The sequence below is a fragment of the Sinohyriopsis cumingii genome, chromosome 5, assembly GCF_028554795.1.
Source record: "Sinohyriopsis cumingii isolate HCF-2022 chromosome 5, ASM2855479v2, whole genome shotgun sequence".
NCBI classification, from domain to species: Eukaryota; Metazoa; Mollusca; class Bivalvia; order Unionida; family Unionidae; genus Sinohyriopsis; species Sinohyriopsis cumingii.
This window is the reverse complement of record NC_142965.1, coordinates 137,384,633-137,403,445: the sequence shown is the minus strand read 5'-3', so window position 1 is coordinate 137,403,445 and position 18,813 is coordinate 137,384,633. Positions and strand designations below refer to the sequence as shown.

At 35.3% G+C, this 18,813-nt stretch overlaps 1 protein-coding gene across 1 annotated transcript; it reads right to left on the bottom strand.

Annotated features, from left to right (window-relative positions):
• Positions 1–960: 960 nt before the first annotated feature.
• LOC149800328 (nocturnin-like) lies at positions 961–16,237 on the bottom strand. The gene is made up of 3 exons (XM_089959919.1): positions 16,069–16,237; positions 7,173–7,356; positions 961–2,352 (listed from the first exon to the last, which is right to left on the bottom strand). The coding sequence occupies exons 1-3, from the start codon at positions 16,096–16,098 to the stop codon at positions 1,523–1,525; spliced, it is 1,044 nt and encodes a 347-aa protein (XP_089816045.1). The 5' UTR covers positions 16,099–16,237; the 3' UTR covers positions 961–1,522.
• Between the last annotated feature and the right edge of the window lie 2,576 nt (positions 16,238–18,813).

Genomic DNA, 18,813 nt, shown 5'->3' with positions numbered 1-18,813 from the left:
AAACTAACTGGTGACAATTTTTTATCTATTTTTGTTTACTATAGTACTGTTGTAGAGGCTTTAAAAATCTGAAATTAATGGGAACAATGTTTATTCTTAACATTCTATTTTCTGAAGAAAAAACTTTGAAGTGTGATATTATTTCATCACAACAGTATTCACAAGTGATAATGTAGAATATGGCATCTGTAGATTGCATACAATATATCTATCTATGTATCGGTTTTTATTTCTGAGAAATGAAAATTGACAGTGTGTGTGTGTGATTTGGATTTTTAATGTAGCTTCAACAATTTTTCAGTCATTGCTATGAAGTCTACAGAGTGGCAGTTTATAGTGATTTGTAGCACTGGGGCATCATGCCGCAGACATGTAGCATGATGTCCCACCCAGTCACATTATCCTAACACTAACCTCTTAATGCTGAGTGCCAAGTGAGGCAGCTGTTAGTACCATTTTTGTAAGTCTTTGGTATGACTCAGCCTGGGTTCGAACCCACGACCTCCTGCATCCGAGGCGGATGCTCTAACCACTAAGCCACTGGAGCAGTTTGAAAATTGACAAACATAATGTAATAATCAAGAGTTCTCTACAAAAAATTTAGAGATATTATGAGACTGGGAGGTAGGTGTGGAATTATCTCCAATATTGGGAGGTTTTTCTCCCAGTTTTAGATTTGACAGATATGAACTGTCCGGGCTTGTGGAATTTCAACCAGGGTTTGTTAGGTTATTTAAGTCACCAGCCCAGAGGTCTGTCCCTAAAAAAAATTATTTTGAGTACTGATGTATCACACATAACACTTAAACCAGAAGGAAAATCAAATTAGAATATGTTCATTAACCTGTTATATTTTACTTTGGTTGGAAACAAGCCAGGTGAATCACAAATAATTCTTAATCATTCATTAACTCTCTCAATTTGAAAGGAAAAACACAAACAAAGAACCGAAAAACAGGCCCAGCATGCAATCGTCTTTAATTTTCATTCAATGGAAAGAAACGATACAAGCATTAAAAAGGTATATAGTATTTAGAATTTAATCCGAAAACAATAACCAAGTCTTCAAAAGTAGTAATGCCCATTTCCTTCTGCACATTAATTTACAAGTCGGCAAGCAAATATCCAAATGTGTATTTCTAGTCATGAAAGGTCAAATCTAAAAAATAACCCTTTTAGTAATTCCACCTCTGTATTTTCTACATTAAGATATGAATGACATATATATGATTTTATACAAATGTGTGTAATTTGTTTTAGATGAAATATTTAAAGAAAATGTATTGTGTAGTAATTCTTTGGTATTAAAAGTGAAAACTTGAACAGGTGAGTAAAATTTAAAATTAACTGTTTAAAAACACTGGCAAGTCTAATATCACTTCTAAACTTTGGTATTTACATCTAGTGAGTATGCTTGAAATTAAAGTTCAACAGTCCCTGAAGCAAATAAGTCATGTTTAAATAAAAGAACAAAACTTTGTCATACATGTTGTAATTCTTCAAAAATAAACACCTTACTATTTTATACTAGTTCAAAATCGCATGCTAGGGATAAGTGGTCAGAGGGATAGGTCATTGATGGCAGTCGATTTTCGCCAATCACCTCACCTGATGGAAATGCCAGTATTGACTTCACATTTATTCCCGTTTTGGTGTGCCAGATGTAGTCTATAGTCTTGCAGTTTTCTTTATTTCCTCCAAATTCCCCTCGAATTTTCCAAGTTGTGTATGGTGGTTCCTTTCCTTCCTTGTTTAAGTACGTGTATACACTAACAAGTCCAAATCTTGATTTCTGGAACAAATCATACACAGCTTCGGTTGGTTCAGCATTAAAATCCCCGCAGATGAAGAGAGGAATCGTGCTATACTTATCCAAATATTTGAGGAGATGTTTCCCTTGCTGGAATCGCAATTTATCAAACCCTTTCTTGGCTTTTAAATGTGTAACAGCAACACAAAATTCAGGGACAGTTTCTTTTGAGTTGTCTCCCTTTAACTGGAACTTGCATATTACAGACACCTGGTTTGTGTCTAAACCTGATTCATCCTGAAGAACAATACTATTTGATTCTGACAAAATCAAATGCTTTGTACTGTAAAGCACAGCACATCCATCTGGGCCAGTATTATTTTCAACCTTCATACATGGTGAGTTTGGTTTGGGATAAAATATTCCCATGTATCCAAAGTTGATCAAGGACTCCTGGAAAAAGCTGTAGTTGTCCACTTCTTGCAAGCAGAGAATGTGGGGTCGGTAACGAAGTATTTCCTCCACCATATGGAGTTTCCTGTTCTCCCAATCAAGGGCTTTCTGTGGACAACGCACAAAATTGTCATCTCCCGTAGACAGAGCTGGAGAAGAAAAAAAATTTGAAGACTGCTGAACCTACTTTATATGTCACCCTATTAAAATAAATCACCTCTCTAATGCAAAGCCTTCTTTATAACATAAGAAAATATTATTGATATGAAAAAGTACATAAAGAATGAACATCATCTTGACACTTTCATGTAAAAGGTGTATATGCAAGCCAGTTTCTATTTTTATTAGCTGGGTAAGTACATGTACATATGAAATGCTTCAAGATCAACTCAAATACCACAATCAAAAGAATGTCTTGTTCTACAAAGAAAAAGAAGTCTTTAATTTGCATCCCTGTAGCAGTCACTGCTATATGCTCCAGTGACAACTCAAGTCAGGGTTAAACCACGGATAGGTTAGAAAACACATATAATAATAATAATAATAATGAGGACTTTGTATAGTGCCTGATCTTTAGAAGCTCTAAGCACTTTACAACATTAGACAACACCTATAAGATAAAAAAACATATAATGATATGATTACAAAAACAAACACCATGAAATTAGAAAACATTAAAAAACATGCTGAGAATATTTAAGGTAGGAAATACTATTAGGTCTTTAAGTTTGTTCTTGCAGTCGAAATAAGTGAGTTTTGAGAGCTCTCTTGAATGTGATCACTGTGTCTTTGTGTCTAAGTTCAGTGGGCAATTCATTCCATGTTGCTGGGCCCTGGTATGTAAAAGAATGCTGTCCATATGACTTTGTCTTCATACTTGTAAAAATGAGTATATGATTGACAGAAGAGGAGCGTAAGTATTTTGCTGGTGTGTACACATGGGTGAGGTCGGATAGGTATGTCGGACTAAAGTCCGAAAGTGAAACATAGCAGAGAACAGATTTTGTGTTGATTCTGGATCGAATGGATAGCCAGTGTAGGGTACAGAGCAACGGGGAGGTGTGCACTGATTGTGGTACTCTAAGTATGATCCGAGCAGCTGTGTTTTGAACTTTTTGAAGTTTCTGGAGCAGATATTGAAATGAACCAGACAGAATTGAGGTACAATAGTCCAGTCTTGAAAGTACTAATGAACACACAAGTGTTTTAGTGGCATCAACTGAAAGATATTTGCGAACTGAGCTGATGCGTCTCAGCTCAAGATATGCAGCCTTGCATATGTTCATGACATGTTGGTGCAATGTGAGAGTACTGTCCAGAGTAACACCCAGGTTTCGTACTAATTGTGTAAATTTAATGTTGGTGTTGCTGATATTTATTGTTTGAGGTAAAGGACGTGAATGAGAAAGTCTTTGTGTTTTGATCAGAATGGCCTCAGTTTTATCATCATTCATCTGCAGCTTGTTACATGTCATCCATGATTTCACATCAGAAATGCACCTCTCTACACCTTGGATGGTAGCATCAACATAGTTGGGTGGCTAGACTTGTATATATGGGTGTCATCAGCATACAATTGGTGAGACACTGGATGATGATGTATGACACTTGAGAGAGAGTGAGTTTACAGAATGAAGAGAATAGGTCCAAGAACAGACCCTTGTGGAACACCATAACATAGATCAACTGGGCTGGAATTTATTCCATTTAGGGACACAATCTGTGTCCTGTTCACCAAGTAGACTTGAACTACAGTATAGCTGTATCATGAATGCCAAATACATGCTGGAGACAGTGAATATATCATGGTCTGTTGTGTCAAATGCTGCAGACAAATTAAAGAGGGTGAGGACTGTAATCTTTCCGCTATCCAACGCAGAGAGAATGTCGTTAACTACTTTTAGAAGAGTAGTTTCAGTACTGTGGCAAGGGCGATATGCAGATTGTACATTGCTAAAAAGACTGTTTGAATTTAGATGAGATACAAGCTGGGATAGAACAACCTTTTCTAAGATTTTTGATATGAATGGGAGATTAGAAACTGGGCGGTAGTTCTTTAAATCGTTATGGTCTAGTGTTGGTTTCTTCAGCAGAGGCTTTACAATGGCAGTTTTGAAAAATGATAGAAATTCCCCGGATGAGAGAGAGGTATTAAGAACTTCAGTTAGTGAAGGCAATACTGGATCTAAGCACTAAAGCAGTTGGAATTGGATCAAGTTCACATGATTTTGGTGCATTCTTCATCAGGATTGTACGTACGAAATCCATAGTGACAGGTTCAAATGCTGCTATTGGTTGCCGCTCAAATTCCCAACTGTATGGTGACGACGAGTCAATTGAAATTGTGGTGTCAAGCTTATCACTAATGGTTTGTACTTTGTCACAGAAGAAATTTGCAAACATGTCCGGAAGGTCGACTGGAGAGAAGGTAGTTGGAAGTGGTGTAGATTTGTTCCTTGACATTAGCATGTTAGTAATCTCGAAGAGCTCTTTGCAGCTGGAACTTTTCATGGTCTTAGTAGTATGGTGGGCTGATTTCGCTGCATGGACTATATTTGTGACATTCTTCTTAGCGGCTTCATAGATTTGCTTATGAATAGTGAGTCTGGTGGAAAGCCAAAGCCTCTCAGCTTTATGGCGGTTGCTTTTAGCAGTGCAAAGCTGGTCCCTAACACTGCTATACCATGGAGAACACTTTTGCAATTGGTAGCTAGGGCATGTTTGTCAAGCAATGAATGCAGGCAGTTATCAAGTTGTTCTGCAGTAGGAGGTAAGCAAGTTGTTATGTTAGCTTGGATGTCGTGCATTAGTTTGGTTCTATTTATCATATGGAGTTTTCTCTTAGTAGCAGATAAAGTTGGAGGGTTAGGGACTGATACGCCAAGATGGCATATAATGCAGAGGTGGTCTGATGCAAGGTCATGGGATACCACGGAAGACTGTAGAATGTTATCATCAGGTCTATGAAGAATCGAGTCTAAAATGTGACCATGTTTATGGGTGGGTTGGTTAACTGATTGTTTGAGGTTGAAAACATTAATGGAATCTATGAGTTCTGATGTATTTGGGTTTCTGGGACAGTCAAAGTGAAAGTTGAAATCTCCAAGAATAATCAGGTTGCCACCTATCGAATTTCCATAGTCCATGAGATTCAGAAACTGCTCCAAAAAGAGAGTCAGCCAGCTTGTTTTTTTACGAGGAGGAGGGTGGTATAGGCAGAAAAAAATGGACTGGCCTTTGCTCCAGTGTGAGTGTGGTTTGGACTAGTTCAAACGATGTGTGGTCAAAATTGAATGTTGTGGTGTGGTTAAGACATTTTATCATGGTGTTCTTTGTGATGACAGCAATTCCACCTCTGCAAGAATTATGGGGGAACGACTTGATTGAGTAACCAGTGGGTGTTAGATCCACATACTTGGGCTCATATCTGTTGACTCTGAATCACAGACAATATTTCACATCAATTTTCTATTAAACTTTTACAGGTTTTCATCATTAAGTTTCACAGGCTTATATCAAGATCTCTGATGAATCTGGTTGTGAACTGAGTATGCATGTTAATTATGTCAATATTTTTGAAAAAAGTTTTTGCAAACTATGGTAAATGAGGTGAAATGGAAACAATATATTGTATATAGTTATCAGTTGATGACCACTCCAGTTGCCTAGTGGTTAGAGCATCAACCTCGGATGCTGGAGGTTGTGAGTTTGGACCCCAGCCATGTCTTACAAAAGATTTATAAAAATGGTACTAGCAGCCAACTCGCTTGGTGCTCAGCATTAAGAGGTCAGTGCTAGGAATGGGCTGACTGGTGTCAGGATAATGTGATTGGGTGGGACATCATGATACATGTCAGCAACCTGATGCCCCGGTGCTAGACATCACTATAAACTGTCACACTGCAGACATAACAGCTATATGAATGAAAAATTGCTACAGCTATGTTAAAATCCAAAACACACAAACACACACTCAAAGTGTGTCTAAGATTATTTTTTAAACTGCATCATTTTGTCCCATATAAGGTACAGTAAAACCTGTTATGAGAGACCATCTTACTGTACCTATGTTTATATGACATAATACATGTCTGATCTATCAGTTTTTCTGTACCCTTAATAGGTCATCAATCTGCCTATCTGGGTCTACCATTCCATACATGTGCCTGTATGTCTGCTCTGTCATACTGATTACTTTGAAACATGTAATTTGTACCCTTGCGTTTAGATTTACTTGGTTCACTATCTATCACACAGATAATTAATAAATATATGAGGTATTAAGCCTTTCTTATTGAAGTTATTGGCATATGAATTGCTATGTACATGCACAAATAATGCACTGATGATGGTATTTATGCATTCTTTATTAAATGGGCATATTTTAGTTGTATTTTCATGGTAGAAAACAAAAAGAGAAATAAAACAAAATGTCATTATTTATTTTTTACAACTGCAAAACCTTGCACAACATAAACTCATTTTTATTTTAAAACAAACACTGGACTTGTTTTTCTCTTCTGTGAGTGTGGAAAAGTCATGCGACACGTAGGTAGTTTAGGTAGTTTGTGATCCTACCAACACTACAAAAACCTTCTTAGTGAAACAGTCAACTGCCATGTAATGTGTGTCAGGCGAGTGCTATAAGGCACACCTGGGTCTCATTATCTTAACAGAATGCCATTTTGTTACAGGTTGATGGCTTGAATATACAAGTATGAAAGGAAATATGAAGAAACTGCATTTGAATGCATACAAGAACCTGTATATACTAAATAACCAAGAAATACAGTCTGTCCATTGTAAACAGCTGTCTGCTTTTCTCTGATAAATTCATGACAATAAATGGCACCATAAAAGTCTGTCCATCATTGACTTTTATCTGTTAAAATCAGACTTTTTGCTGAAATTTTTTTACTGTATTAGTTAAACATCCCTTATTTTATCAGACTGACTTGTGGCATCTAACCTTGAGCTAATATATTCCACTGCATGATTCTGAGAACTGGTCCATTACTTGGCTGAGTGCTGGCTCCCTGCACTGGCACAAAAGATCTCTCAAGCAATGGATGTAATCCTCTTTTTGCACTCTCGCCCCTCAGCCAGGACATAAATTTGTCTTCTGTACTGCTGTCCGACATGACTGCTGAACCCTTTTTAAACAAGAATAGTGAAATTAAAAGCAATAACAACCGCAATGACAACAACAACTATAACACTTCAATACATACAGGATGTACAGGTAAGCATAAAAAATGGTTTAATGTTTTCTTCTATGTTTATGTTACAACTTTGTAAAAATATTTTATATTTAATTTCATAAGTATCTGGCCACCATGTAAATTTTAGTGAAAAAAATGTCAAGCAAGAGCCATCTGATTTTCAGGATTTCATATATGTCACCTACCAATTCCTGAATTGTAAAAAAGTTACTTTTAAACATTTTGTCATTTGCATTTCATTGAATATAATCCATCCAGTTAAGATCAGTGTTTCCTTCCACTTAATGATAATTGATCCAAGTCTCAAGATGCTTGCTTTTACAAAGTTGGTGTCATAAAATGAGTTTATCTCAATGAAAGAAAACCACAGGTATTAAATCTCTTTCCTTTCTTGTCCAGTCAATCGTGATCAGTGGTGGTGGTCACATGCTAGTAATGAAGCAAAGAAAAGAACATGGAATGTTTTGAGCTTAGATTATATAGATGTAGGTGGAGATTGGCAGCATAAAACAGGGTTGAAATATGGTGTGTTCGTGGACACCTATAGATGCAATTACAAAATACCAGTGATACAGCATTTTCCACTGGTCATTTTATGATGGGACATTGCTATATTCTGTCCTTGCCCCACACCAGGCCCCTTTTATTTCTGACATGTTCTGAGCTTATCCAAAGACTAGTTCTTGCAGGTTTTAAAGGTTGTTAGTTAATAACTTCAGGATATTAATGTAGTTTATTTCTCTAACTTAATACTGGAAATGGGAAAGAAAATTTCTAATGCAGTTTTTTTACTGCTCCATTCTCAAAATTACAAAATGGATGGGTGCACACAATGATAGTGACTGTTAATAGAATTTTTTAGAAACTTACAGCTACTGAATTAACACACTGGTATGGCCTTTCAATAAATTAAATTCTTCCAAGGAATTTAAACAATACATGAAAGAATTAGAATAGAAAGTCTACTAAAATTAGGAAATAGTTTATATGTCACAAACATGCACAGTAGTTATTATTATTATTACTAAAGTTTTAAATTTATGTATGCACCTAACCATACATTCAATTTCCTTTCATAGCTTTTATGGCCACATGTATATTTTGGTTGCCATATTTGATAAATAAAGTAATATGAAACATAGGATTTGTACAATTTTGCAAAATAACTATTTTCATAATTTCATTATCTTACAATAATAATAATAATATAAATTAATAATAATATAAAAAATAATTTCTAGATCCTGGAAGGAACATTATGATTTCAGATTTTTATTTTCAGTATGACCTTAATACATGTGATAACATACAACATTTGTCTGTGTGTGTGTGTGTTTTGGATTTTTAATGTAGCTTTAACAATGTTTCAGTCATATCACTATGATGTCCGCAGTGTGGCAGTTTATAGAGATGTCTAGCGCCGGGCATCATGCTGCAGACATGTAATATGATGTCCCACCCAGTCATATTATCCTGACACCCAGCCGACAAGTCCTAACACTAAACCTCTTAATGCTGAGTGCCTAGCGAGGCAGCTGTCAGTACCATTTTTATAAGTCTTTGGTATGACTTAGCCATAGTTCAAACCCACAACCTCCCACATCCGAGGCAGATGCTCTAACCACTAGGCCACTGAAGCGGTAACATACAACACGAATATAACAAATTCTAACCACTAGGCCACTGAAGCGGTAACATACAACACGAATATAACAAATGTTATTACATATACCATATATACATGCTTATATGACAATTCCAACTGCAAACTGCTCAGACCTAGATCTGCTGGCATATAATGTGCCAGCAGATATGAGTATGTGCAGTTTGTAAGGAGTAACAAACAACATAAACCCTGAGTTGTAGTTGCTTTATGCTAGTGTAGACCATCATCTTTGTTGTTTGCAGATGGACTCAACTTCTAAATATGTATATACAGTATTAAACATATACTAGTATTAACACTGAGTCTACTTCCTTCAATTATTTTGGAAACTAATGTTACTTACTTCTAATCAGGTGTTGAAAATTCACTCATCCACTCAAAATGACATGAAATTTCCAGGTGGACAAGTGAATTTTCCAATCACACCCACTCAAAATGGCATGTGAAAATTTCTGACAATCAAGTGAATTTTCCAGTCACCCACCTGATGAGACAAGTGCTGATTCAGGGATGACCGGTCTTTCTCTTTAAAGGGATGTGCTGTTGAGGATATTGCAGACTTTGTTCACTGAGGATCAATACATTCTGTTTTCAAATTATTATGATCAAGTCATTACTCTTCAAAAAAAATAAACACTTACCAGAAAAAGTGCACACACGTTTCAACTTACAATCGATTACAAAGGATGGTAAAAGGATCACAGAATACATACTGGAAAACAACCTTTCACACAATTTAATTTGTTAACATCCTGAATAATTCTATAACAACTCGTTGAGTATGAGTTTATTTTGGGCAGGTAAATTGTTTAGTACTTGCCTTACTGGGCAAGTTGATTTTTAGTACTTGCCTTACTGGGCAAGATAATTTTTAGTACTTGCCTAAGATTTTTCAACCTCTAGCATAAGTTTCAGTACACCAATACTATTATAAAGTACAGTAACTTGTGACCAGCACTTTGCCCACATCATAATGCATAGATAAACCATGCTGTGGTGTTCTCATTTTAAGTATTTGTCACTGTAGACTTTAGACTATGCATTTTCGTACATGTACTTCTTAACAATGACATTTTGCCCTGCTACATTACCTAGGACTTTTTTATGGTATTTGTTATCAGCTAAGGAACTTAGAGATATACAACCCATTATCATAAATATTAATATACTGAAATGGTTCGATATTGTTATCATTCCATTCTAATAAATATTAACATACTGAAATGGTTCAATATTGTTATCATTCCATTCTACAATATTGTTATCATTCCATTCTACAATACTATTATCATTCCATTCTACAATATTGTTATCATTCCATTCTACAATATTGTTATCATCCCATTCTAATAAATATTAACATACTGAAATGGTTCAATAATGTTATCATTCCATTCTACAATACTGTTATCATTCCATTCTACAATACTATTATCATTCCATTGATTCTAATAAACATGAACACACTGAAATGGTTCAATATTGTTCTCATTCCATTCTAATAAATGTGAATATACTGGAATGGTTCAATATTGTAATCATTCCATTCTACAATATTGTTATCATTCCATTCCAATAAATGTGAATATACTGAAATGGTTCAGTATTGTTATCATTCCATTCTAATAAATATTAACATACTGAAATGGTTCAATATTGTTATCATTCCATTCTAAAATAGTTATCATTCCATTCTAATAAATATTAGCATACTGAAATGGTTCAATATTGTTATCATTCCATTCTAATAAATGTGAATATACTGAATGGTTCAATACTGTTATCATTCCATTCTAATATATGTGAATCTACTGGAATGGTTCAATATTGTTATCATTCCATTCTAATATATGTGAATATACTGAATGGTTCAATATTGTTATCATTCCATTCTAATAAATGTGAATATACTGGAATGGTTCAATATTGTTATCATTCCATTCTAATATATGTGAATATATTGGAATGGTTCAATATAGTTATCATTCCATTCTAATATATGTGAATCTACTGGAATGGTTCAATACTGTTATCAACCCATTCTAATAAATGTGAATATACTGGAATGGTTCAATATTGTTATCATTCCATTCTAATAAATGTGAATATACTGGAATGGTTCAATATTGTAATCATTCCATTCTACAATATTGTTATCATTCCATTCCAATAAATGTGAATATACTGAAATGGTTCAGTATTGTTATCATTCCATTCTAATAAATATTAACATACTGAAATGGTTCAATATTGTTATCATTCCATTCTAAAATAGTTATCATTCCATTCTAATAAATATTAGCATACTGAAATGGTTCAATATTGTTATCATTCCATTCTAATAAATGTGAATATACTGAATGGTTCAATACTGTTATCATTCCATTCTAATATATGTGAATCTACTGGAATGGTTCAATATTGTTATCATTCCATTCTAATATATGTGAATATACTGAATGGTTCAATATTGTTATCATTCCATTCTAATAAATGTGAATATACTGGAATGGTTCAATATTGTTATCATTCCATTCTAATATATGTGAATATATTGGAATGGTTCAATATAGTTATCATTCCATTCTAATATATGTGAATCTACTGGAATGGTTCAATACTGTTATCAACCCATTCTAATAAATGTGAATATACTGGAATGGTTCAATATTGTTATCATTCCATTCTAATAAATGTGAATATACTGGAATGGTTCAATATTGTTATCATTCCATTCTAATATATGTGAATATACTAAAATGGTTCAATATTGTTATCATTCCATTCTAATAAATATTAACACATTGGAATGGTTCAATATCAGTATCATTAAAATAAATGATTTTACATCAAACATTTTTTTCTCTTATTAACACAAAGAAACCTATATGTTATCTGATAAAAGTTAAATGTGAATTATCAATATTAACTTTATCAAAATGATACAATAATAAAAAAATTTCAAGCAAATTCCAGATTAATCCATCACGGAAATGTAGTCTAACTTGAGCAAATACACAAAGGCCATACCAGCTTCTTAAGGCCTTTGTCACTCATTTTAGGACACCAGACATTTTATGTATGATTGTTGTTATTATATTTTTTTTAAAAACATTAAAAAAACACATAAATTTTCTGATGCAATTTCTGATTTCCCTAGTGACAGCAACAATCTGGTATGTTAGCATTACTTAATCCTTGTCCAGCATGGCATGTGCTCCTATTAAATGATGTCAAGCATCTCAATGCAGAGTAATTTGTTTCACATGCAGCCCAAACAAAGGACAAGTTTAGCATCATACCTGGGCATGAATGAAATCCAATACTGATACATCAATACAGACCCACTGATACACCAAAAAGGCTGCACAGACATGGGTGTCTCGTACAGCATTAATGGGTGTCTCATATAGCGTTAATGGGTGTCTTGCATAGCATTAATGGGTGTCGTGTCTCATATAGCATTAATGGGTGTCTCGTACAGCAATTATGTCTTGTATAGCAATTATGTTATCTTCTGCAATTATGTCGTGTACATCAATTATGTCTCATATAGCACTTATGCTATCTTCTGCAGTGAATGCTTTTGAAAGTGGTTTTTGATGGCTTTTTCATGTGGGTCTGATGTAATGACTCCATTGTGATAAAGAATCTGCATGCCATTGTCTTCTGATTTTGAGTTTTCATGTATGAAAACATATTCGGTCTTGTACTTGTGCAGGGTTCATCTGGATCAGTTTCAGATAGACTATTTACCAATGTTTTCAATGTCTTACCCATAAGACATTCTTATTTCCATTTGTTTAAACAACTGGTCTTAGTTTTAGGGTTTTTTTGTGTTTATGTTTGAAGTAGCATGTGATCCAGTACAAACCATATTGAATGTCACATGCATATTGAATGTTGCATACTAATATGGCACAATAAAAGCTACAAATGTTGAAACAAACATTTGTTGTACCCTATGCTCTTTTCTTGGCTCAGTTTAGTACCTGGCAACCATTCAAAAAGTCCATAGCAATCAAATATTTTCATCTGAAAGTCTCTTGATGGCAGTTAAGGTGCAGAACATAAAATAATCAGGACTGAATCCTTTGGTTAAATTATATTATTCCAGAGTGCCATGGTATCGTGGGTCTTAAAGATTGCAACTGGCAAATAAGTTAAATAAAAATACAGACCTTCAAGATATTATATATTTCTATTTGTTGTTTTTTGCTCTACATTAAAATGCATTTAATTTCCAGTATAAATCAGCTGACTGGGAAACAATCAACAAACAGACACTATACAGATTCCAGGCCATGGAAGGGGATTTACTCTGATATCATGGTAATACTGAAAAAAATACTTTTTCAATGGCATATACTTGTCATAATGTTGCAAACTTAATGTATACGTTGCACGAAGTGTAAATCAACTTGAAAAATGGATGCTACTTCCATGGTACTCAATCTGCCACCTGTGCTGTCCAAAAGAAACTTGTCAGAGAATTAAATGCACTTCTAACTACCTGCGATGGAAGAGTAACACCAGGAGAATGGACTAACAACATGAGCATGAAAGTACACATTCACCTCAACAACTCCAAGTGTTCCAATGAATAATGTATGACAAAGTTTTAAAGTCAGAACCCATCAATTGTGAAAGCCACCACAAAACAACAACCATCCATACTTCACATATTGAGTCCTACTTGCTACCATGGATTCAATCTCTTGGTTCTTAACAAATATGGTATTCCTGTAATCTAACATCATTGGTCATGATTAGATGACAAACTGGTAAACCAATCTGTTACAGTGATATTGATTTAAAGAAGATTCTGTCTGAGAGCATGGGGTATGGCCATTATCTGGAAACAGTGGTATTCATGGGTGTATTTTTAAGATAGTGTATTCATCAGGATTTTTTCCCAAAATCAACTGGTGTTGCAGAACTAGTAACTTAGGGTCATGTAGTGTACTAAGTCCACTCTAGATGACCCTTTGCAAAAAAATACCGAAAACATCTATTACCACAATACCACAGAACCCACCATATCATAGGATAGCTCCCAAAGAATTAATTTTTAGAACAATTAATATTTAAGTACATCTGCCCAGATGACCACATTGACATACACTATATCTACTTCATGTATAAAAAAAATCATTTGATATGACAATTATAACATTTCCATGACTGATTTTTTCAAATCTGGCAGAGTATCATTTCTAAATAGAACGTAATTGGACTTTAAAAAGAACCCATTTGAGGAAATAGCTATATAATCAAATTTTAATACCGTTGGTCAAACAGTTCAGAAGCAGGCCACAGTTAAAGCAAGGTTATATGTTACTCAAACCTGGACTCCTTCTAAATTTACATCTCACTGGATAGTTATGTATTTTGACACACCTTCCTTATTTTTAAGGTAGAAGGCATGAGCCTAATTATCATAAGCCCAGTGCTTATAAAATCACACAGAAGCCAATTCTGTAATGTGGTTACATTTACTTTGAGTTAGGCTTGAAAATAGGTTGACTTGTTTGGTGACTACCAGTCACAGTTAGACAAGCAATGGAGATCAAATGCGTAACTTGGGCTGCAGATGAACAGCTGACTTGGCTTATGTATGTCTGTCTGTCTGTCTGCTGCAGAGGTCAATATCTAAGACTTAGGGGTGATGAAAAATCATGCAAAAGGCACTTACTGATTCTTTTAGCTGTCTTGTCACAAGAAAATATCTAAAACTTAGGGATGATGAAAAATCATGCAAAAGGCACTTACTGATTCTTTTAGCTGTCTTGTCACAAGAAAATATCTAAGACTTAGGGGTGATGAAAAATCATGCAAAAGGCACTTACTGATTCTTTTAGCTGTCTTGTCACAAGAAAATATCTAAAACTTTGGGGTGATGAAAAATCATGCAAAAGGCACTTACTGATTCTTTTAGCTGTCTTGTCACAAGAAAATATCTAAAACTTAGGGGTGATGAAAAATCATGCAAAAGGCACTTACTGATTCTTTTAGCTGTCTTGTCACAAGAAAATATTCAAAATAGCTCTGCTGTCAAAAATATGTAAAGGGGGTTGGTGGCAGTGTCTGTTCACAATAAAAGCCTCCAGTTTTATAAAGAATCAACCTTAATCTGTTCAGTTTGCAATTGGATTCGACTTATAAGCGAATGTGGACGGTATGTTCTTGGGGTCAACATCTTACCTCCAAAATAAACTGCTTCGTTTTGCTTTTTTCCCAGTGAACTAAAAAAAATATCAGGAATATCTCACACACCTGGCAATCCATACTGACACTTTTACACAAATTTAAAGTCAAATTGCTTGAGCCTATTTATACTTACTCAGATGTCTCTTTTTTGCTGGAATCAAATTCTGTCTCAAGCAAGCGAAAAGCATTTTCAGAACTCGCGTTACTAATGATATGTAAGAATGGGAACTGGTCTAGAAACCAGTAACGCTGGCAACGATTGGTAGATAATGAAAGTAAGATTTTAGTGCAAATAATCTTTTGGGAGCTTATCCTAGTTGTAACTGCGGAAAAAAGAGACAATATTGTTGGGGTTTTTAAAAATGGAATTTCAGTCGTTTTACAGGTTTGAGATTCGAAAACATTACTGAAGTTAGCACTTTACTGGTGCGGAACACAGACAAGGCCGCGGCTCGTATGGTTTTCCCATCACACAAGCTGTATTCAAGGATGTGTCTAAATGATAAATAAAGATTTGATCGTGACCATAAAGTTACTGAATGTTTAATATCATGGTGTTTGGATAGGTTTACTATGAGAGCTTAAATTAGTACCAGCACCCACCAAGTTCCGATGACAGACATTTCAGTCAATTGAAATACGATTGTAGCCGAGGAATGCCGAAGTCCGTTGGAGTGTATTTCTTTGGCGAAACGAAGAAAACACAAATGCTGACTAAAGCGATTATCATAACAGATTTTAACGGTGAATTGTTAAGTTAAATTTACCTGACGATCAGATGTGCTGTTGTTCCCCATTATAGTATTATAACTGAAAAAGTTTAAGCTGGCAATTGAGGCTACCAATAGCCTTCTGCCAGAAGATGATGTATGAATATGTACCCCTGACGACCGCACTATAACGTTAACTAATAATCACACATAATTGCAATACACATATAGCAAACACGAGACTAAGGAGACCTCTAGCAAAGGTCACAAACACGAACTAGGGGAGCGAATTCGAGCTAGGTGAAAGAAACTTGCCTCGGATGAACACCCTTATAGATAACACTAGGAAATATAAACACCCCATCAAAAATTTAAAATAATTAAATTTTTCATTGAAAATTCTTTTTATAAAAATAAAACAAGCAACATACCTGGGGGATACACTTACACATAAAACACTTTTCACTTTTTGGGGGAAAGGAGGGAGCATCTGTCTGGTGCCCCCACCCCCGAAAAAAAAAGTTAACTAAATAGCACTTAAACAAAAACAGCATCTGCTATGTCTTACAGTGTAGGACTATATAGCTAATAATTCATCTGATCCTGTTTTCTCTGACTAATGATGGCCGCGAGACCGATTCCGGATAGGGTACACGGGTAATTTCAGTCACCTACCTCGTCAAACGTGAATGGACTATTGGTCTCCATGGCAAGAAAATACAAATGAACACACGTGATTGTCGGCTTTCAATAGGTGGCTATTTTTAATTTTAAAAAATTATTCTTTAGGATCGGATCACTAATTTAGTTCCTCATTTAAACTCAAAGTTTATTACCTTTAATGTACATGGGAAAGGTTTTATATATTATCCACTTCGGAACGGAAAGGGGTTCCCGATATCTCAGAAGGTATAGCGTAGGACTCGGATCGCGGGTTCTGTGGCCATCCAGGCCAACCTGGGTCGATTGTCTCTATTCTCGGAAACGGCAATAACCTTCCATTTCCCAGGCATAATATAGTCAATAATGTGCTTTAAAATCTATGTTAAAATCAACAACGAAAATATATTTTTTCTCTCTACCAAATAAAATCAATTGAAAATATAATGTTAGTGCCATATTATCACAATCGCTTTCGGCTGCCAGTTACGATTTTAACAAGCAGGCTTGAGTTTGCAATGATAGCATGTACTAAGCTGATTACAGTACTTAAATGACGATCATACCAAATTGTTTACCAATGACTAAGGCATTTCTGATGCAGAAACTAAAATGGGGATGATGCTTTAATTTTTGCATCAGATAAAGCATAATTATTTTGTTTTCAAGTGATAGTTCCAGGAGTCGCTGCTTTGTTGAATTAAAACTTAAAACAACTAAAAGTATGTTTCCACTAGACAGATGTTAAAATCAGAATGAAAAATATTTATGTAAGCAACCTTACATACAGACTGTCCACTGACTTATAACACAATGGAAATTTCCATCAAATTCGCAAACAAGGTTAGGTCTATTTACTTAGATTTTGCCAAAATACCTGCCAAAGATCAGGTAGACCTTCATCTTTCCAAGGGGAAAACTAATGTCCTTAACTCAAATCAAAATAAACATTTTTTACAAATCTCTTAAAGTATTAATCTACAATCATGTTGCTTAAAATGATCATTTACAATCAAAAGTTAAACACACAGTGTAGATATACATAGCAGAAGTCAGTTGTATATGTTTATATGGAGACCTCATCATCCAATCATCATCATCATCTTCTTCTTCATTATCATCATCGTCATCATCATCGTCATCAAACCCTTAACCCAAGAGGCCGTTGGGGCACTACAGTTGACTTTACAACCAATTCTCTCCATCTTTCCATGTTCTCTACTGCCTTTTGGGAATCTCCAAATCCCATGCATGTGCACTCCTTGATGCTGTCTTCCCACCTCTTTTTCTTTCTACCTCTTCTTATGCACCTTCGCACTGTACCTTACGAGATTGATTTTGCCAGTCCATATGAACTTGAGACATGACCGTACCACTTGAGTTTACGCTTTTTTTTACAGTGGTCAGGAGGTCTTCATAGGATCCGATGGCTCGTTGGATCATATTGTGGACTTCATCGTTGGTTACATGGTCAATGTATGAGATGCCCTGGATCTTGCGGTAGCATCTCATTTTGAAGGTTTGAATCCTTCTTTGTAGATCTGATGTGAGAGCCCATGTTTCATTCAGAAAGATGGATATAATAATCGAGCGCATCAGACTGACTTTGGAACCCAAAGTAATGTTGGTATCTTTCCAAATTATTCTCAGCCATGTTATTGCTGTTGTTGTCTGGGCAATCGTGCAAAACAGTTCTGGTTTGGAGCCCTCATTAGTGATAAATGGTCCCAAGTACTTGAAGCTTTTGACTCTTTCCAGTTTCTGTCCACTGACCTTTATTTCTGCACTGATGCCGTTGATGTTATTTGTCGTCACATTGGTTTTTTGGCGCTAATCTCCATACCGTATGCTGTGGAAGTCATCCAATACTTTTTCCTGTCCTGCTAAACCATCAACATCATATGCGAAGCGAATGTTGGTGATTGTTCTTCATCCAATGCTGATAGTGCCCTTGTGGTCATGCAAGGCATCCTCCATGATCCTTTCCAGGAAAATGGCGAAGAGTGTAGGTGACAGTATACATCCATGTCTGATTCCAACTGTTGTTCGAAACCAATCTCCTCTGCTGCCATTGATGAGGACAGCACTGGTGGCTTTGTCATAGATGTGCTCAACAACCTTCACCAGGTTTGAGCTGACGTC